Source organism: Mauremys mutica, chromosome 10 (genome assembly GCF_020497125.1).
Source record: "Mauremys mutica isolate MM-2020 ecotype Southern chromosome 10, ASM2049712v1, whole genome shotgun sequence".
Taxonomy (NCBI): Eukaryota; Metazoa; Chordata; order Testudines; family Geoemydidae; genus Mauremys; species Mauremys mutica.
The window spans coordinates 37,777,217-37,799,787 of NC_059081.1; the positions used below are offsets into that span (position 1 = coordinate 37,777,217).

At 39.2% G+C, this 22,571-nt stretch overlaps 1 protein-coding gene across 1 annotated transcript in view; it reads left to right on the top strand.

Annotated features, from left to right (window-relative positions):
- UBR3 (ubiquitin protein ligase E3 component n-recognin 3) overlaps positions 1 to 22,571 on the top strand; it is a 206,026-nt gene that overhangs the window by 32,786 nt on the left and 150,669 nt on the right. The window contains exons 2-8 of the mRNA XM_045031947.1: positions 633 to 772; positions 3,236 to 3,394; positions 5,354 to 5,497; positions 6,147 to 6,193; positions 12,275 to 12,341; positions 17,111 to 17,241; positions 21,838 to 22,066. Coding sequence (XP_044887882.1) covers positions 633 to 772; positions 3,236 to 3,394; positions 5,354 to 5,497; positions 6,147 to 6,193; positions 12,275 to 12,341; positions 17,111 to 17,241; positions 21,838 to 22,066 — 917 coding nt within the window. The remainder of the gene's footprint in view (positions 1 to 632; positions 773 to 3,235; positions 3,395 to 5,353; positions 5,498 to 6,146; positions 6,194 to 12,274; positions 12,342 to 17,110; positions 17,242 to 21,837; positions 22,067 to 22,571) is intronic.

Here is a 22,571-nt window from a genome sequence, read left to right on the forward strand (position 1 = left end):
AATATCCAGATTTAGCAAAGAGAATGAAATATCGAATTGTTCTCAGTTGAAAAGACTCCGAAAGTTGGTAGGTCCCACATCTGATTTTAAGGTTTTTCTTAACTATCCGTGATCATAACTATTTTCCCCTTTCAAAACAAATGTTTTAATGCTTTCGAAGAGGTACTTGAGTCAGCTCAGTGCTTATCAATATCCATACAGCAAACCAGTACAGATTCACTGGAGGAAAACATTTCAGCTTCTATTTTGGATGGTTGGCATAAACACATTTTAATTATGAGAAATACCATGACCGTATTCTCTTCCCAGTTCTTTGGAAGATGCTCATAATGTGGAAAATCATCCTATGTTCTGATTAACCTCTGAAAAAATATCTCAACTTTATTTTATGATTTTACTGGGGATATGGGAGGGAGAATGTGAACTCAATTATATCTTCATTGTAACTAACTTTTGTACAGAATACCTATTCCATGGTGCCCTCTTTTATGCACATAAGTGTGCAGCTCAGTAAGGGGAATTGAAAATAGTGATGGCTCAGGGTTTGTTTTTTTGTTGTTTTTTTTTCAGATACCTGTTCTGAACTGTATTGGTACTTGGCTAACTATTTTTTTTTCCTGTTTGTCTTATAGGTTTTGTAAGCGCCACCGGATGAAATCAAGTTCAAATGTTCCCTGTGTCCCAAAAGACTTGTTGATGATGTCAGAACTAGTTCTGCCACAATTCATCTTTAGTCTTATCCAGTACTTAAGAGAAGGATATAATGAACCTGGTATGTTTGAATTTGCATGTGGATAGCCTGGTTTATGTTGCTGTCTCTTGATTATGATTCTTTGTGAAGCTACTAACTTTAGTCTGTGCTGAACCTAGGGAATCCTTTCCTAACCACATGTTGAAAGGATCAGAGCCCTGGTGGTGGTGGTGGTGGTTGTTTTTTTTTTTTTTTTTTGCAATGGGCCAGTACTCGCCGAGTGCAATTTAATTTTAGTCACTGCCAAAAAACTTTATTAATGTGGAGTTACGTTTGCCTTGCATTGGCTTGTGCCCTTCCTGTAAACAGAGGGTATTGTGTATTTCAGAGCACTTTGAAAGTTGAAAGCAGCTCACTTTGGGGTAGGCTGTATCTCCTTAATCTGACAGAATTATGCTAAACTTGCACTATAAAGTCTATTCTAATGTGGCATATCAGATTTTATAACAGGCGCCCTGTGTGCATGGGTGAGAGAGATATAGCAATTTCCTGCAATATCCTTGAAGAATCTTATTGAATTAAGTTGAAGTATGTTTGGAGTCCATTGTATTCAATGCAGAGTTTATGTATTATTGTGGGCAGAATTGTATGAAACCTCTTTGGGAGGCTGGGGGAGGAGATGGGATGTATGAGCCTGGGGAAGTATTATGAGCTTCAAAGGACTGTAATTGAACAATGTAATTGAATGGGCCAGACAAGAATGGACTTTTGGGACAGTGTCGTGTAGTTTTCCTGAGGAATCTCTAGGGGAAAGTGAATGCAAATATCTCACTCTGTGCAAAAATCAAACCTTTTGAAGCTACACCCCAAAGAGAGGACCGCTGTCTGCAGATTATTGTTGGGGTTTCCCCAAGACCTCTTCTACTCAGTTCCCCAAGAATTCAGCTCGACTCCGAACTCATCACTGGAGTTTCTTTATTGGCATACAATCAAACTACACTTGAGTTGATCAGTTTCAAGCATAGGGGTGAGCGCAGAGCATACACCATATACATAGCTGCATAGCAGACCTCTTCCTTTATATGCATTTACACGTTGCACTGCATTTACTATACATTGCATTACATGTTTTGGGATTGGCTTGGTTACTTTGTAGCAGCATGCTCTGTCTATGCGCCTTCCATGTATTACTTACTCTTGACCTCATCTTTATGTTCCCAACTTCTCTTGTCCATTGTAAATGGCTTCCTGGGTATCTCCCTTGTCTTAGCTAGTACAGACATTCTGTTTCTAACCTGCTGATTCATTTACCTTCCTAATCTTCTCTCTCAAGACATGTGGCCTCACCCATGTCCAATTACTCATGGCAAGCCAGGCCTACAATTACTTGTTCCTGGAATTTAAAGATCAAAGGCCCAAGCTGTATAAAGGAAAGACAACTATTTATCGTTTTTCTTGTTCTGAGTTAAGGCTGTTATGAACTTGTAACCACAGAAAAACCCCTTTTTAGGCTTTGAAGGACTAACTCCTACCAAAACTCTTGTTAAAATGTGAGGGACGGGGTAGTTTCCGGTAAGCTTACTGGCATACAGGTTATTTTATTATTTAAAAAAAAAATTCTGTAATGCTTTCATTTTAAATTGGCTTGCTTATAAAGATCTATGTGTTTTTTGAGTGCTGGCAATTAATTATTCATAGTCTTCAGAGAGAAAGCAAAGTACAGATGCAGCCTGGAAAACTCCCAGTCAGGAGAGAGAGAGAGAGAAAGATGCGGGCCACTTCCCACGAGAGGTGACTCCTGATTAGCTGGGAACCTACAGTGGGTGCCCTTGGTGGACTGTGGAGGGGCAATACAGGTGCAGTTGCCCTGAACTATGATGTGGATTTTAGAGCATTTTGAAAAATTCTCTTTTTAACAGAAAACTCTGAATCAGTCTTAACCATCCTCCATAACACTAATTTTTTAAAACTGTAATTAAGGTCTCTAGTAATGCTTATGCACAAGGGGACAAAATTAAGGTTTCACAAGGAATCATAATATTCTTTTAACATAGCTTTTTGTATATAATTTACTATTTTCTTAAAACAAATCGGAAAATAGAAATTTCATCTTGTGGAGTGATATTGACATACACGTGATTCATGCGGTTATATTTCAGTCAAACATGATTTTCTGTTGTATAGAGATCTTATTTCTTTGAAAGTAATACACTGACAACACTGGCTATGGCCATTCATTTTGCTCTGTAAGTTCACTATGTATTTGTATTATTGCCTTTGCATCATAGTACTAACTTATAGTGTCCCTATTGTTTCAGTCCTGGATCTCTCTTGATCATAAATCCAATTGTCTAACGTTGTATGTTTGTCAAATGGGGATAATTCTTAAGAGAGACTAGACTGTCTATATAAATACATTTTGTTGGTGGCCTAACTAGTGTTCTAATCTATTGAAATGTTCAGTATAATCCTTTGTTGAAGCAATACAAATAAAATGAAACAATTGTCTTTCTCCACCTTAAACTTCTTTTACTGGGGTTCCAGCTCTTGATCTGCCATCAGAAAAAGACCTTCACAGAATCCTTCAGATGTTGGAGCCTCATGTTTCCTTTCTAGAAGACTTGACCAAAATGGGAGGAGCAATGCGATCAGTCCTTACCCAGGTTTTGACAAACCAACAGTTTTACAAAGATCTGAGCTCTGGTGAGTTCATGCATATTTCTGTTAATAAATGTTTAAATTATTAAGAATTTAAATTGAAGCCATTTTTGTTCATTATGAGCCCAGTGTACTGTATTCTTTTGTTCTGATGTCACCAAAAAGATCAGAAAAATAATTATAAGAATAATTATAAACTGACATCTGAGTTGATTGCTATTTTTAGGGCTTGAGAAGCCAATGGGAATTTTGCTGATGTAAGAACTGTGGAGTAGGGTCTTTTGTGGCACAAGTATTTTTATAAGGACATATAATTTCAGCAAACATTTTTATAATTGGTCTAAGATCAAGAACAGAGCTGACTTAACTAACATTTAATTACCATAAAAACATATGATCATAAATGCCTCATATTTTATTTTAGGACCTGCTCTCAGAAAGAATACCTATTGCTGCCTGAGGCTGTGGGTATTCTGTTCAGAGTAAAAATAGCCTGATACATAAGCCACCTATTTTCTTTCTCTGATGTTCCCCCCTCCCATCCAGCCCAAAATGTTACGCAGTTACTGGTTAGGGATACCTGATGCAAATGAACTCCCTGCTTTCTGTAGCTTGCTGCGTTTATTTTTGAGTCTTTCTAACCTACTTCTACATGACTACAAAGCAGATAGGAGTTATTCTGGTGTTAAGTTAGTGTAATTATCTTGAGCAGCTGTGGGTTAAAGGAGGGCTGAACTCTTGGACAGCAGTCTTTTATCTGAAAGAGAAATACTTATGAATACTGCTGAAAAGTACTTTGCCCTGCTCTCCTCTCTCCCAAATTCACTTTTTCATGCTTTAAGGGAAAAGCCTTTTGGGAGCCAAGCATGATCTCTTTTGAATGAAAGAAGTTTAATAATTTTTACTCTGCAGGGGAAAAGCTCACCCTGCATCACAGAGTAGCAGACTTTGTATGCATGTTGTGCTTAGGTGGAAGAGCCTGTTTTTTCTTTTTTTTCCCCCCCTTGCGGGGAGGGAGAAGGATTGTGTGGAATAAGGAAGTATGCCTGCAGGAATAGGGAACATACCTCTATGAGTAGAGACCTAGCCTCCATGGAGGCAGAACATAGCAAGGCCTGAGGCGTTTTTGTGGTCCACTTGCTGCATAGGATACTTCTGGCTGCAGGGAGCAGGTGGGCAGCTAAAAAGGATGTTGTCATCTCTGTGGCGTTTGCCTTTTCATTGTTTAATAGCTTGCTTAAAAACCTGAAAACAAAATTATTTCCTCAAATTTTTTTGGGGTAGAGAAATACTGATTTTTTTAGCTGTTTGTCTTTGAAGATTTTAATCCAATGTGTGCAATTTATTTACTTCTTTGTGAACCAGCAACTTGGATGTGAGTGGAAGTGTCTATAGCTCTGGGAATAATCTTGGTTTACTGCTGCTGCAGTGGTCTTGTCTCAACTTTTTTTAATTTTGAGATCCAAAAATAAAGTGGCTATGTTTTTTCCTGTTGGATGCTCTTAGAACATTATCTGCCAAAATTTAGACAATTTAAAATGAGTTTTATATATTAGGCCTAATTCACTTCAGAATCCTTTTATTTCCACCAACTTTCTGTCTCTATCTCTTCCCCCCCCTCCCCCCCCTTGAGCTGAAGATGGCTGAAGTATTGTGGTAGGTATCAATCTTGCTTCAATGGAAATGATGGGTGCTTTGATTAGAAGAAAAATGCTTCTTGATTTGGAAAAAATAAAGGATCAGAAAAGTCTGCTGTATTTTGGATTTAAATTCATCCGCTGGCAAACTGACTTTGTATTTGTTTAGGGTTAAGTTTGAAGACTTGCATCTCTAACTCTTTTGTTCATATATTTTTTAAATATTGTGGACCACTTTTTAAATTTTTTAGTCTTGTAAAATAAATGCTTTTGGAACGAATCTCATTAAGTGAGGCCTCTTGTGTTAGCACATGAGGTGAATACTTGTTTGTCTTTGCTTTAATGTTGTTTTAAATATGTATTCAAGGTGTTGGAGAAAATGCATGTGCAAAGAAAAGTCATGAAAAGTACCTCATCGCTTTGAAGGGCTCTGGACTGGCATTTCCTGAGGATAAACTTGCATGTGGTATGCAGGAGCAAGCATCTGGGACTAGCACTTTAGCAATTCAAGGTTTGTGTAGAAAAACATCTTGGGGGGGAGAAATCTTGCTTTTTAAAATAAAACTTCTCTTGTGTCCTAAACAGTATTTGAAGTGCTTCATGGAATTAAACTATTTGTAGGGATCACTTCACATACTGCCAAAATGCAGGACCTATTGTAACTGCACCAACAAAACTAAACATAGTACTTCAGGGATGTGAATAATAATCCTTATCCAATCAGAGAATTAGTAGAATTCGAGTAGGCAAGATGTAATTACTCATATTGGAATTTAGGGGTTGTAACTGGGTTAAATCCTTATTATTGCAATAGTGCCCTGGATTTTTGATGGCCAGAAGTGATCAGGAACTCAGTTTGTCTCTTCTGAAAGAATGTTTTCCACCAACACGGTGCACTGAAGCACTATGGTGGAACCTAATTCTGAATCACAAGCATCACTTCTTCAAGTACCCTGAATATCCCTTGGAGATCTCCCCTCCAAGTACTGCCAAGCCCAGTACTGCTTATCCTGTGAGAGCTAACGAGATCAGTATGATGCAATGTGGCTATAGCTGAGATTATGTTTTGTGTTTCTTTATGGGTCATTAAATCTCATAAAATGTGTCAATACAAGAATTGTGAAGGAAATCTTTATTTTATTTTATGTTTATTTCAAAAGGTTTAGCAGGTGCTACAACATCAGGACAAGGAGAGTCTTCAGATGAGGTGAGATTTTTTTTCAAAGAAATCAAATAGAAATGTAACAATATATAAACAGAGAGAATACTTTAGTCCAAATCCTGCAAATCTTTAATACTCGGTGTATGTCTATCTAGTTCAGTGGAGAGAACATCTGTTAGTAGGACCAGATCCTTATGCCCTGGCTCCACTAAAGAACTTAAAAAAATAAAAATAAAAATCTCGTTGCTAATACTGCTTCAGCTGAACTGGTGTAAGCAGCATAGATATGTGGGTCACAGTTCAGGGCAACTGTGACCCGTATTCTTCCCTCATGGTCCAACAAGGGCATCCACTCTAGCTGCTAGGTCCTCAGCCATCATGGTTAGTGACTAAGGCAACTTTTTAGTCAGATGCATTTTTAGTAAAAGTCATGGACAGGTCACAGGCAGTAAACAAAAATTCACAGCCTGTGATCTGTCCATGACTTTTACTATATACCCCTGACTAAAACTTGAGGGGGAGGTGGAAAGTCGGGGAGGAGGGGGCTGGGGAAGGGCGGCCCAGGTACTGGTGGGGTGGGTGGTGGGGTGGGCAGCAGAGCGCAGCCCAGGAACCCCACTGCTGGTGGGGGCTGGGGGTTGGTGGGGCCAGCAGGCTCCCTACCTGGCCCTGTGCCTCCCCCCCAAACAGCAGCAGAGTTTGGGTGTGGTAGGGGGCAAGGGGTTGGGAGGGGGCATGGGATGGGGTAAGGTGGGCTCTGGGTGGCGCTTACCTGGGGGGCTCCCCGGAAACGGCGACATCCCCCTCACTCAGCTGCTAGGCAGAGGCATGGCCAGGCAGCTCTGCTGGGTGCATGCATGCTGCCTCTGCCTGCAGGCACTGCCTCCACAGCTCCCATTGGCCATGGTTCCCGGCCAATGGGCGATGCAAAGCCAGCACTCTGGGTGGAGGCAGCACGCAGAGCTGCCTGGCCACGCCTCTGCCTAGCAATTGAGTGAGAGGGAGGATGTACCCTCAGGTAACCGCCTCCTGAAGCCCGCCTCACCCCGTCCCGTGCCCCTGACCCTTCCCACACCCAAACTCTGCTGCTGCTGAGGGGGGAGGACGGGACGTGGGGGCCAAAGACTGCTCCAGCAGTGGCCGGTGTGACTGGCTCAGGGGGTACCTGAGCTGCCCCTGAGCCAGGTGCACTGGCCGCTGCAGAAGTCAGAGAAAGTCACGGAATCCGTGATCTCCATGACAAACTTGCAGCCTTATTAGTGACCCATGTCTCTCTCCCTCTAGGCTTGGCTTTTTCTAGGCTGTGCACTTCCCTGCCTATTCTGTGATGTCCCAGCAAGTCAGCCTGCCTAAACAGGCCAGCATCTGTGCTTTGCTTTCTCGCTAATGGCTATGAACAGTGTAATTGCCCACAGTTACAAGTTACCACACAGCTCTCCATAAGCAAGCAAATTTATTTTTAAAGTGAAAGCATTACAGAAAAAACATTAAAAAGAGTAAAAGAACCTACATTTGCTAAAAAACCTAACCAGAGGTCACCCGACTCCGGTCTTGATCTCTGGTAGCTTCAAGTCCATAAGTGGGCTTTCCCCTAGATTATAAATTCACAACTGTTTCATATTCAGAACCAGAACCACCATGAACAGTTCAGTTTTTCCTTTATGTAGCTTGGGTTTTGATCTTGGCCTCACGTAACAGGTGATCAACGGACAATGGCCTACTCAGAGCATAGCTTCAAAAGGCTTGATTTTTGCATAATTGGAGGTGAGGTATTTATATTTACCTCCCCCTAGATATTCCCCAGGAAGTTCACTTAACACTTTTTCTTGCAAAAGTCCATTCTTGTCTGGCACTCTGTTCAGTATAGTCCTTTGAACGCCCAGGTGTGTCATCTATTACATCTCTCTCCCACCCCACCCTCAGGAAGTTACATACAATTCTAGCCCACAGTAATACATAAACCATTAATTTAATATCATGGCCCCAAAGATACTTAAACTTAATTCAGTAGATCACCCAAGGATATGGCAGGAAATTGCTATATCTAGCACAGGTGGCTCTCTCTTTCCAGCAGTCATTTTCAGCATCATGTCCATTAGACTTGTTCTAAGTAGGTTTAATACAGATGATGCTAAAAGAGTTGTGAGCAGTGTTAGGCACTAGATATCCCAGCGATGCTAACACTGGTGCAGCTGAGCTTGTGATAGCAACAGTGGGAATATTTTCTTATGTAAATTCCCTGGTGTAGATCTGGCCTTATTTACTAATCATGTTTGGTAGGGGAGAAGGAGAAAAACCTATGTTTAGGTTAGCTGGAATCAGCAAAAAAAATTGATGGGGAATAGTTACGTCCCTGTAGAGTTGCTTTATTAATGTATTCTTAACTTACTTGAAATGTTGTTTTTATGGACCTAATTTTTTTTACTAAACCTTTAACAGTCTTCCAGATGATAGCTTAGTCCCAGCTGACAGGAGCAGACAACAGTCATTTTTAACTTGTTCAGACATCTGAATAGGGAGACAGAACAAACTTTTGAAAATACTTTAAAACAGAATCTTTGGCAAGGACTTTTAGTTTATCCTGAACAGGTGTAGCAGTGAAAAATCTATTGTTTGTTTATACCTACAATAAGTTACATCAGATGTTTGTCTCTGTTGTCACCAGCTCACAGCATGTTATGCTCTCAGCAGTGCTATTTATAAGTTGACATTTTTCAAAGCACTGCTTGATATTCTTTAAGCATATCTTTATACAAACAAAACCCCACAATATGAAATAACAACTAGAAATACTACTGATGAGACATTAAGTGAAACAAAAGAAAGTTCATCTTAATATTCTGAATATTATTCAAAATGATGCTCACTCCTTGTTTGTGATTGCTCTATTGCGAGGGAAGGAAATGGACGCTATTGTGGTAGTTTGGGAAGGGATCAGATATGGCATTCCTTTTGGAAAGGATGGTGGGGTATGAATGGGGACTAGGGAGGTATACTGGTACTGTAGAAAAGGAAAAGGATTTATTTCAGTGGGTGGAAGTATAGCAGTTTAAAAGGAAGGTTGGGGAATAGAATGGAAGGCCCAGGGGAAACGAATTGCCTGGGTTAGTGGGGAGAGAATAACAGCAACTGAAATATGCCTGTCAGTTAGTGTTTTACACCTTGTGGACACTTAATTCATTCTTTCTTTCCAATCTCCAGTATAAAGCTGCAAATCACCGTATGTTAGATCAAACTAGCAACTATGTTAAGCATGCAGTTGTTGGTTTTATTATTTATTATTATTAAAACTGAGAAATTTGGTCCTATCTGGGATCTGAGTTAAGTTCTCAGTTACCCTGTTGAAATGTAATCTCAAAGAGCATGAGTGGGCATTTTCATACTTGATCTCAACCAAGACTTTTATTTAGAAACAGCTATAGCAAGAAGGATTAACAGTAAACAAACACAACCAATTTTAATTTATGAGTACACTTTTTTGTTAATTTGCCTGACATATTTTCAGACAAATTGGAGATTACAAGTAAATATGATATGGGATGAGGGTAAAAATAACTTCCATATCCCCTGAGTTTTTTTAGTAACTCAAAAAGAGACTGAAGGGCCTTTTATAAATGTGGGACCTGAAACGCACATTTGTAAATATAAATCCAGTTAACTTACTGTAAGCTACTTTAATAAACAAGTTTTTAACCTTGTTCAGTTTCTCCAGTGCAAATTACTGCATGGAAAATATTACTTACTGTTCAGTAACGCTGCATCAAGAGCACTAAAGCAAAACTGCCTTAAAGCAAAATTGAAAATAAGTTTGTTAGAAAAGAACATGCTTTCTCCTCATGTAAGACTTTTTTTTCCCCTGAATAAGTAGAAGTGGTGAATTATTCTGTCCTTTATAATTCTAAATGTATTTTATTTCATGGGAGATTAATTGGAGAGAGATGGCATTCAGCAAGGTACTTTCCCTTTTGTATTTAGGATGAATCTAAAAAGCTTAGTGTTCAGGATACATTGCTGTTAAACTTCAACTCTTTCCATTAAGATTTAATACTTACCTACTATGACATGGGAGACAAATAATCAGCACACATTTCAGTTGAGGAAAATATTTTTCCAGAAAACGATACTTTATTCCCCAAATTTGATCACAGCTTTCATCCTCTTAAATTGATAAAATCACACATTTCAGAAACTCTAATGAAGACAAATATATTTAACTTGTTTCGCTAGTATTATAGTGGGTGCAGTGTCATCTGCTTGTTAGAGCAGTAGACTTGGAGGCCAGGATCCAGCATCCTAACCCCAACTCATATATCTGTCTGCATTTCACTTTCTCTTTTTATGCCCTGTCTTTCCCATTTAAGTGGTGGTGATCATGTTTTTAATCTAAATTGGTTTATGTAAGGCTGGCTTGCTTGTTTATAAAGTGCTCTGTGCACTTCAGATAACAAGTGCCTTTTATGTATCTGAAATATTACTTTATTTGCTAGGGCTCTTCTAATTGTAACTGGCTGCCAACAAATTAAATTATTTCAATGTTGGATAGAAACATTTAAATTGATTAGAAAATGTCTACTCAATTATTTGTATTGCCAGCTCAGATTCATAGTTGTTATTTGGCTGGAAAAGCCAGAAGAGGCCATGCATGCAAAAAACAAACAAACCCAAAACAAAAAAAATAAACCTACAAAGAGATAAAAATTAAACTTCATAGTTACATGTACCGTATCTAGATATTTTACCTATGTAAACATTTTTTAGCAATTAGTTTCAGAAAGAAAGTAAAGTAGCCAGTAAAATTTAATAAAATAAGCAGTCCTGGGATAAGAGAGAAGGTTCTCTCATGGATTGGTAACTGATTAAAAGATAGGAAACAAAAGGTAGGAATAAATGGTCAGTTTTCAGAATGGAGAAAGGTAAATAGTGGTGTCCTCCAGGGATCTGTACTGGGCCCAGTCCTATTTAACATATTCATAAACGATCTTGAAAAAGGGGCAAACAGTGAGGTGGCAAAATTTGCAGATGATAGAAAACTACTCAAGATAGTTAAGTCCCAAGCAGACTGCGAAGAGCTTCAAAAGGATCTCACAAAACTGGGTGACTGGGCAACAAAATGGCAGATGAAATTTAATGTTGATAAATGCAAAGTAATGTACACTGGAAAACATAATCCTAACTATATATATACAATGATGGGGTCTAAATTAGCTGTTACCACTCAAGAAAGAGATCTTGGAGTCACTGTGGATAGTTCTCTGAAATCATCCACTCAATGTGCAGAGGCAGTCAAAAAAGCGAACAGAATGTTGGGATTCATCAAGAAAGGGATAGATAATGAGACAGAAAATATCATATTGCCGCTATATAAATCCCTGGTACACCCACACCTTGAATAGTGCATGCAGATGTGGTCGCCCCATCTCAAAAAAGATGTATTGGAGTTGGGAAAAGGTTCAGAAAAAGACAACGAAAATGATTAGGGGTATAGAATGGCTTATATATGAGGAGAGATTAATAAGACTGGGACTTTTCAGCTTGGAAAAGAGACGACCAAGGGGGGGATATGATAGAGGTCTATAAAATCATGAGTGGTATAGAGAAAGTAAATAAGGAAGTGTTATTTACTCCTCATAATACAAGAACAGGGGCTACCAAATGAAATTAATAGGTAGCAGGTTAAAAATAAACACAAAAAAGTATTTTTTCATGCAACGCACTGTCAACCTCTGGAACTCCTTGCCAGAGGGTGTTGTGAAGGCCAGTACTGTAACGTGGTTAGATTCATGGAAGATAGGTCCATCAATGGCTATTAGCCAGGATGGGCAGGAATGGTGTCCTTAGCCTCTGTTTGCCAGAAGCTGGGATTGGGTGTCAGGGCATGGATCACTTGATGATAACCTGTCTGTTCATTTCCTTTGGGGCACCTGCCATTAGCCACTGTCAAAGGACAGGATACTAGGCTTGATGGACCTTTGGTCAGATAAAACATTGTCCTATTATCAAAGATGTACAGAGTCTCCTGTTGTTTTTTAGCTATGTGTTTAATCCAGAAGTGAATTACAGAGTGTTTACTCTCTGTAGTAAAATCTGTACAGCTATTGATTTTTGTAATCTCTTCCCCTACTCCAGGAGGACCAGGATGGAAGCCAAGGTGTGGGCAAGCGCAAGAGGGTGAAACTAAGCAGCAGTACCAAAGGTATTTATGAAGTAATGATCTCCATTTATCATGCTTGCTTTGTCTATCTTATTTTATCTCAGAATACTCAGTCTGTTTCCAAGCACTAGGAAGCTGCATGTGACACAGGCATTTAATTTGTCAGTGAGTATTTTTAATCTGCAGCTCTCATCTCATGAGGGAGCAAGTACTGCCATTCAGTATTTGGTGTCAACTGATTATTTGTCACCTTTTGTTTTGCAAGGGAACTTCTAAAAACTCATTATGTTGTCAGTATTTAGGTGGAAGATTTTTCAAATGCTAATAAATTAAAAAATCTAGTGAAAGGCTTAATTTGTTCCTGACAATGTCTTTCTTTATGTTGGTGTGCAATATAATTGCAGTTTGGGCCAGACAAGAGCACTTCCCCTCTGATCCTTTTTGGTCTTTAAGTAAACCAATCCTGTAATGACACTTTAATATGAAAAGAGTGTCATTAGAAATAGATATTCAAATGGAGACTCCTTTGAAACTACTCACATTTATATCTTGCCTTTAAATCAATCCTCTCTGTAGGCCACATCCTGCAATGTCTAGTCCAATTTAAGCAAAATTCCCACTGAGGTCAATGAGAGTTTTATCTGAAGAATGACTGACAGAGTACATCGGGGTTTAGCCCTTTGGGGTATGGAGGTGGGAGAATATCCATGTCTTATGCTTTTTGTTGTTAGGTTTGTTGTTCTGAAAAGGTGCTAATGGCAATTGTTAATGCCTTCCATACTGATATTTTCAAGAGAAAAATGCCTCCCTTTCTTTAAAATTACATTATACCATTACTTGTAGGTGTGACAAGACAGGAAGATAGCACTGGGTAGCCACAAGGCATGAGAAGGGAATGTCTGCAGGGAAAACAGTAATGAAGGCATGAACAAAGCTTTGGAAAGACTTGAAAGTGAGGATGTGGAGTTTGAATTTGAAATGGAAAGGTACAGGAAGTGAACACAGATTTGAAGGAGTTGTGATGGTGGGAGATGAAAATTATAATTTACGGTGTTTCACATAGACTGGGCAGAATAGAGATAGAGAGGCTAGAAAAGAGGACATAACTATGGTTTTAACAATGGCAATTGTTGTAATTGTCAATTAAAGTTTATGGAAATGTATTGAAATGTTATAAGAAAACCATAGTTTGCTCTTCAGGAACTTACAGTTCAGAGACAAGATGGAAAAGCAGAGAAGGGAGCTCGCTAGGTAAGACACTTCTATGAGTCTTTACAGTTTAACCGAAGTTCCTAAAAGATAAAGTAAAATCCTCACGACTCCAGAAATAATGCAGGTTTCCTTAATAAAAGTGAACTTCTATTGTGGGGCAGGAAATTCAGGCCTAGAAGCTGTCAAATGCCCAAAAGGACATAATTTAGGGCATTTCAGCAAAATGATTCTTTTAATTAAACCTTTCATTTCCCCCAGGCTTTTAGTCTTCCCCCCTCTGAGGCATCTCAACATGGATTGTGCTGGTGGTGTTGATAGCTCCTAATGTCAGCCCCAGAGGAGGGAGTCTGCCAGTGGTGGGAAAGGTAAGTTTCTGTTTTTATTAAATATTACATAGTTTTCTGAAGTTTTCAGTATTCGTATTTTATGTCCTATAGGGTATAAAATAAGAGTATTAAAAGAAAATTTTAGAAAACTGAGTATTGAATAAAAACAGATTTTACCTCTTCATAAAAGCAGATTTCCTGCCCCAGCATAGATCTTCACAGCAGGCTATGCATTCGTGATACTTTGGCATACTAACACTGATATCCCAGGAGAAAAGTTTTCAACAGCTACAAATTTTTTTTTTTGCGGTCATAGGGAAACATAAAAGGAAGATTTAAAAGACTTAGGTGACACTTCAGTACAAAATGTGGGTTTGGGTATTGAGCAGCATATTATAAAATTGTTCTTTTCTCTGTTTTGTTTTGCTGTTTCTAAAACACTCGTCCATCTAAATGATCTAATTTATAAGACATTTTCAACCCCATAGACAGTATTTTTTTTTTTAATTTATAAAAAAATTGCATAATACTTTTCACAAGCATAGGAGTGATAGCTTTGGTGTCCTAGACAAACTTGGATAAGAGCTCTTTTTTTAAATTCTTCAGCAGGTATAATTTGGATCTGCTGGTGGTCTCTCCCTGTCCTGAGGGACTGCCATGTTTCTGTTCTGAGGAAGCTGCACTTCAGTAGTGGGTAATGAGTGTGTGTGAACAGCCTACATTATTGGTGTCCACATATTGGAATATATGAAGTGCACCTAGAATCATAGGACTGGAAGGGACTTCAAGAGGTCATCTAGTCCAGTCCCCTGCACTCATGGCAGGACTCAGTATTATCTAGACCATCCCTGACAGGTGTTTATCTAACCTGCTCTTAAAAATCCCCAATGATGGAGATTCCACAACCTCCCTAGGAAATTTATTCCAGTGCTTAACCACCCTGACAGGATGTTTTTCCTAATGTCTAACCTAAACCTCCCTTGCTGCAGTTTAAGCCCATTGCATCTTGTCCTATCCACAGCGGTTAAGAACAACACTTTTTCTCCCTCTTTCTTAACAACCTTTCATGCACTTGAAAATTGTTATCATGTCCCCTCTCTGTCTTCTCTTTTCCAGATTAAACAAACCCACTTTTTTCAATCTTCCTTCTTAGGTCATGTTTTCTAAACCTTTAATTATTTTAGTTGCTCTTCTCTGGACTTTCCCGCTTTTGTCCACATCTTTCCTGAAATGTGGTGCCCAGAACTGGACACAATACTCCATTTGGGGCCTAATCAGCCCGGAGTAGAGCGGAATCATTACTTCTCATAATCATTCTGTCTGTTGTGCAGATGGAGGATTTCAATCTGCATGGCTGTCAAGCTTGCATTTTTAATCAGTAGTAAATTCATACACACACCTTTTTAAAAGGAAGGAGGATGAGATCCTAAATTATTGTTGCATGCTTGCTGTAGTAAGTGACTGGTGATTTTTGATGGGATATTCAGGATTAAGAGAGGTAAAAATGAGTTCTCTGATATCACGCTTCCAGAACATAGATTTTTTTTCTTTGTTTGGATTAGAAAAAGAGACTCCTCATGAAAATGCCTCTCAAGTTTAAATTGTTCATATTTCTTACGATATTTTAACAGTTTCTGAAAATTCTAACATAATTGTCAGAGTCCACCACTGGCATGTGACTGTGGAATGCTGGCTCTGCCGGTGGTAAGCTCACCTGGAGTGGGCAAAGTGGCACAAAACGCTAGCAAATCCCCCTTCACCGTTGGGCCCAAAGCCATCCAATACACTCCACAAAATGATTGGGTCTGGCTTGGAGGGGTGGGGAACAGTGCCAGGCCAGGAGATGCACTGATTCAGCATTTCTTGCACTGCCTGCCCTGATCTGGGTGAGTCTTTATGAAATCCCAGTTGGAATTTATCTCTGCCTTCTCTGGGGGAAGAGGTGGCATTACTGCTGCTTGCCCTCCTCTGGGGCAAGATTCCTTTCCCCGTAGCCCGGTTGACTCCAATACGTACAGGAGGGTCATATTTGCATAAATCTCTCCATGCTGTAGGAGTGGACAGGTTGTTATCTGTGAATAGTAAGTATTACAGCTTTGAAGGACAGTGAAGACACTGTGTGATCTAATAGACTCCTAATGAGTCTCGGAGTTGAGATAAACTGGGTTTTGATCCCTGTTGTTCTACTAACTTGGTTTATAATTTTTGGAAAAGCTGCTTTATTTATCATTTTTTTCATTTTATAGAGTTGTGATAATACTTGCCTACTTCACAAGATTGTTTTGAGAATGTATTATTTGTATATAAATGATTTGAAGAATTAAAATATTATGTAAGTGTTAAATTTTGTTTAAAGGTTTTAAAAGTTTGCAAACAGATCATATATGTTTTTAGGAATTACACCTAATTTATGTCACAGTTTTAACATTCAATTAGTGTGGGTCAGATTCTGCCACACTTGCTCCTCTTGAATAGTACTGTACTCCATCAGTAATCCCACTGAAGTCAATGACTAAATCTTCAATTTGTATAAATTGTTGTAGCTCAGTTGAAGTCACTGGAACTGTGACAGTTTCCATCAGCTGAAGGTCTGGCCCAGTGTAACTATTTGCAGAGTAAGTCAATATCCAGTGCAAGGCTGATAGATTGGGTATAAGGGCCTGATTCTGCAGCTGATTTGTACTGAGGACTTCCATTGATGACTGCAGGAGTTCTATACATGAAACCATTACAAGCATATACAGCAGGGGTAGGCAACCTATGGCGCGCGTGCCGAAGGTGGCACGCGAGCTGATTTTCAGTGGCACTCACACGCCCGGGTCCCGGCCACCAGTCCAGGGGGCTCTGCATTTTAATTTAATTTTAAATGAAGCTTCTTAAACATTTTAAAAACTTTATTTACTTTACATACAACAATAGTTTAGTTATATATTACAGACTTATAGAAAGAGACCTTCTAAAAACGTTAAAATGTATTACTGGCACGCAAAACCTTAAATCAGAGTGAATAAATGAAGACTCAGCACACCACTTCTGAAAGGTTGCCGACCCCTGATATACAGTATTGCTGATAGCTAACTTTTTTCCTCAAGTTTTAAAAAACTCTTTTTATCAACATTAGCAGGATAGTAGCATTAAGATGTTCTTGATTCTTAGATATTTGCATCTAGTTAGTTAAGTAGATTATTAATAAACTAAGGTTGGAATGTCCTTTGCAAAACCTAAAGTCATTCTGAAGTTTTCCCCCCCTCTGTTCTCCTACTTTTTATGCAGATCAGTCCATCATGGATGTTTTAAAGCATAAATGTTTTCTTGAAGAATTATTATTTTGGACAATAAAATATGAATTTCCACAAAAGATGGTAACTTTCTTACTCAACATGCTACCAGATCAAGATTATAAGGTATTTGCATGCCCGCCTTCCCCCCAAAAACAATTTCCTTTACTCACTTACTTTCGACTTGTATTGCATCGTGCATGAGTACACGTATGGTTGATATAAATCATTAATATAACAAACCCTGTGTTCTTTTATTATTTGAGGGTTTGTTGGTATGCCCAGAGCCGCACAATACATGGAAGGAGATGTGGACAAAACAGGTTGGCTGAATAATTCTGTTCTGAAAATTCCTTCAGGAGCCAGAGTATTGTGTTTGTTTTGTTGTTTTGGCTATTTCCTTTATAGCTCATAAGCTTTGTTAGACTTTATAAGATCTTGCTCTCTGAAGGGAAGATACCTACAAACCTTTACAGTTTTAGTTTCCAATCTTGGAGCAAGTGCAATATCAACAAGCTGTTTCTCTACACCCCTCTCTCCCCTACCCGTCAAGTTTCCTGAGACATTTAGGATGAGGAAGAGACATCTGCTCATGAGATATTTTGTTACTGTTAATATACTCTTTACACTAGCTCCGTTAAAGGTCCAGTGCATGTAATTCTTGTGGTAGGAGGATGTGTTAATACAATATTATTTTTTCTATGATAAAAATTAGCTTGACTGTTTTAAATAGTTTTTAATTAGGTTTCCTCAATCCTCTGTTGCTAATTTAAAATCTTTTGAAAAGTGTCAGGCTTAACTATAGACATTTTTACCTATGCCACCTATAATAAACTAAGGAATAAATAATAACTCATATCTCATCTGGTTATAAGAAATGACTTGGTTCAGCATCTTTATTGTGAAAGAATATCTGCTGTTGTTGAGACCTGCTAATTTTCAGGGGCGGCTCTAGACATTGCGCCGCCCCAAGCAGGCCGGCATGCCGCGGGAGGCGCTCTGCTGGTCGCCGGTCCTGCGACGCCGGTGGACCTCCCGCAGGCGTGCCTGCGGAGGGTCCGTCGGTCCCGCAGCTCCACCGCAGCCGTGCGGGACCAGCGGACCCTCCGCAGGCACGCCTGCGGGAGGTCCACTGGAGCCACCTGCCACCCTCCCGGCGACCGGCAGAGCGCCCCCCGCGGCGTGCTGCCCCAAGCACGCGCTTGGCATGCTGGGGTCTGGAGCTGCCCTTGCTAATTTTAATGTGTGTTAACTGATAACTTTTGGAAGCAGAACATTATGCCTTATTATCTCTACAGCATCTGAAGTGTGTCAGGTAGGGTTGGTCACCTTTTTTTTTTTAATCAAACTTATTTTTGGCAGAAAATTGGGTTTTTGACCTAATTATATTTTTGCAGAAATTGTCTACTTTCCTCAAATTTTAGGAAATCAGAAAACCAAGTTTGTTCAGATTGTGTTTTTGGGACAAAAAGGGGAAATCTTCGGCAGGGAGGAAACCACCATTTTAAAAACAGGTCTAGTGCTTTACAAAACAAGTAACATACAGATTCTATCCCAAGGAGCTTAGGAGTCCTACTAGATCTGATGTAACAAGAAACACAAGTGAAGGGAAAGGAATGGTGAAGATTGCAAAGTTATTCTGTGAAGTTGTATACTACATATTAGCTCAGTTCAATCATTGAATTAGACCAGTTTTTCCTTTTTTAAAATGTTAAATGAATGTAGTAAGAGACAGTCCTGCCTAAAGAACTTACAAGCTATTGGAGAAAGGAAGGATTACCTACCTTTTACAGATGGGGAACTGAGGCACAGAGAGAAGTGTCTGATACAACTGGTAATTTAAACCAGATCTCCTGCATCTAGTCTAATATCTTAACCACAAGATCACCAATTAGTTCAGTTTCTTATTGCTGTACAGTACCACAAGAAGTAAAATTCTTAAATGGAAATAAACTCTGTAGAGCATAGATAGTTCAGGGGTAATCCTCTCTACATAAATCCAGCCTAAGTTTGGATAGGAATGTCGGGAGTCAATTATTTGGCTGTCGGCAGAAGAATCAGTTTGATTACCTATGCTTACTCTCTTCTGACTTAATTTTATATGGTCCTCTGCTGGTGCTCTTTGGCCCATTGAGTGCTGTAGGGATAGATTTTATGCAGTGTTGTTATAGCCACGTTGGTCCCAGGATATTCGAGAGACAAGGTGAGTGAGATAATGTCTTTTATTGGACCAACTTCTGTTGTCTCTAAAAGTTATTACCTCCCCTACTATAGAAGCAGCAAAGAATCCTGTGGCACCTTATAGACTAACAGACGTTTTGCAGCATGAGCTTTCGTGGGTGAATACCCACTTCTTACCCACCCTCCCCTACTATGTCTCTCTAATAAGGCTAGATCAGTGGTCCCCAACCTTTTCGTCTGCGGGTGCCAGACGAAGGACCGTGGCGGCGGTGGAGCATCTGCCGAAATGCCACCGAATTTCTGCGCCATTTCGGCGGCGACGCCTCTCAATGACGTCGCTTGTCGAGAGGCGTCGCCGCCGAAATGCCGCAGAAATTCGATGGCATTTCGGCGGATGCTCCACCGCCGGCCAGGACGCGGGCGCATTTTGATGCCCCCGCGGACGCCATGTTGGGGACCCCTCGGCTAGATTCTCTTTTTTCATTCTTGCAGAAATATAGTCTCATCCACTGTAATTTATGTTCTGGCTTGAATGGCATCTGTTGGCCATTCTCCAGCCAAGAATAATCAAAGCACAGTGTACTCCAGACATATCAGCTACTCCGGGCTTACTTTATTCTGAGGTGTGTGGGGGGTTCCTTGAGAGCCGTTTATGGTCCCTTTATGCTTCACAGTATTGTGAAGACTCAGTTTGGCTGAAAGTAGCAAACAGCAGTGCTCTTAATAAAAATGGGCCATGTATTTCAGAGTGTGGACAGACATGGGTAAAGTGAAGTAGTGATTTTGTAGTCTCAGACCATGGAAGCCACAGTTGGCTTAAAGGTAGCCTTAAAATGCCTACTTTATATTCCAGAAAGACTTAATACGTTCAAAGGACAAGTTTTAGACTAGATGTGGGATTTTAGTTCTTGAGCTAAAAATTTTCTTTCATCACCAAGACAGCTTGCATTATCTGATCTCTTCAGACTAAGCAAGTCCATATGGTGGTAGTTCAGAACAGCAGTAGCACTTAAGTTGGAAATTTGAAATGAATTAAAAATTGGCTAAAAGACAAAAGTATAAATAAAAGGTCAGTTTATAACATGATGAAATGTTAATAGTGGGGTGGCCCAAGGAGCCGTACTATGACTGATATTGTTTCAATATATTAATTACTGATCTGGAAAAAAACAGTTTAACAATGACAAGGTAAACCTTTGTAGATGATAGAATTATTTAGGACAATCAAACCTAGAACATAAGAACCACCATACTGGGTCAGACCGAAGGTCCATCTAGCCCAGTATCCTGTCTTCTGACAGTGGCCAAAGCCAGGTTATTCAGAGGGAATGAACAGAACAGGTAATCAAATGATCCATCCCGTCACCCATTCTCAGCTTCTGGCAAACAGAGGCTAGGGATACCATCCCTGCCCATCTTGGCTAATAGTCATTGATGGATCTATCCTCCATGAATTTATCTAGTTCTTTTTTGAACCCTGTTATAGTTTTGGCCTTTACAACATCCTCTGGCACTAGAGAAGGCAATAAAGGAACCCAGAGGGACCTAGCAAAGATAAATATATGGGAAGCCATGATGGCAGATGAAATTCAATGTTGGTAAATAATATGAACTGCAGCTCCATCTTAACTGAAACCATCTATGAGAAAGACCTGGATGACATTGCAGACATCTCAATGAGAACAGTTGCTGTATATACAGCAGCAGTTAAAAATAATCAAGCATGATGTTAGAATATCATGATAATGGAATATTATAATAATAGTAATACTGAATAAGAGTCTTGAAATTTTAATATTACCATTAATTAAATCAGTGGTACACTTTCAACTTGAATACTTTGTTCATTTCTGGTTATCCTATCTGGAAAAGATTCTAGAAGAAAAAATTGGGATCCAGTGACAGAGAAAAGAAATTAAAGTCACAGAAAGACTTCCTGATGAGGAAATATTGAAAACATTAGTCCTGGTTTTTTTTAGTTTAGAGAAATTACCAATAGTAGACATTATAGAAATATATAAAATGAATGTTAGAGAAGCTAAGTTGGAAGCTCCTGTTTATCCTTTTCAGAATACAAGAGCAAGGGGCTATCTAATGAAAAAGATGGCAAATTTAAAACTGGTAGGAATGTGTTTTTATACAATGTTTAATTGGCTTGTGGAACCCATTGTCAGAAGATATTGATAGCAAGAGTTTAGTAGGATTAGATTAGTTCCTTCTGTAAGTGAACAGTTATGCTACAATTAAGGGTTCAGTCATAAGAACCGACATATTAAAAAAGATGAGTTATTTACATGGGTAATGAGAACACATACAATTATATAAGATGGAGGTTGGGAAGGACAGGATATTCCATTGTGAGATTTCTTGCACCTTCCTCTGAAACAGGATACTGGATAAGATGGACCACTGATTTTTGATCTGTTGTGATAAATCTGATGTTTCTCTGCAATACTGATTGTATGTTTGAGAATACATTTTTTGAAATGAGGAAATATAACTATTGTAATATTAAAATTCTTTTTATTTTTAAATTTGCAGATTGCCTTTACTAAAACTTTTGTTCAGCATTATGCTTTTATTATGAAAACACTGAAGAAAAGCCATGAATCAGACACTATGTCTAATAGAATTGTGCACATCAGTGTTCAGTTATTCAGCAATGAAGAGCTAGCACGTCAAGTGACAGAAGAATGTCAACTGTTGGATATTATGGTCACTGTCCTATTATATATGATGGAAAGTTGTCTTATTAAAAGTGAGCTGCAAGGTAAGTTGAATTCTTGTTTTCATTAATAATATCAAACAAGAGACTTGTACTGAATGTTTAATCTTCTGTTTTTGAGGTTAGCCCCTAATTTTTCAGAACTAGGTTCAGGCACAGCCAGTTGAGTTTATATCCTGCTCTTTCTTGTGCAGTCACAGCCTGTAAGGGATGTAGGCAGTGGAGTGACCAGAACTACTCTTTCCCCCACTGTAAAGCAGCAAGTAGACAGTGGGAAGGCTGCTGATACGAGTGCTCCCTGATCTGTGCTGCTTCTGGTACAGCAGAGAAAAGAGACAGGAGGACAGGGAAGTGGTGTCCCCTACTAGCTCCCTGTAGCAAAAGGGCTGATTCACATACTACCATTTAAAATTGCCAGGCAGGGCTCAAGGAACACTTTCAATTTATAATGCAATACAAATTTTCCTAACAAAGTTGCTCTTGAGGGCTACAGATTGGACACCCTTATCTAATATAACACTTTGATTTAAAGATTACATGCTTTTCAAGC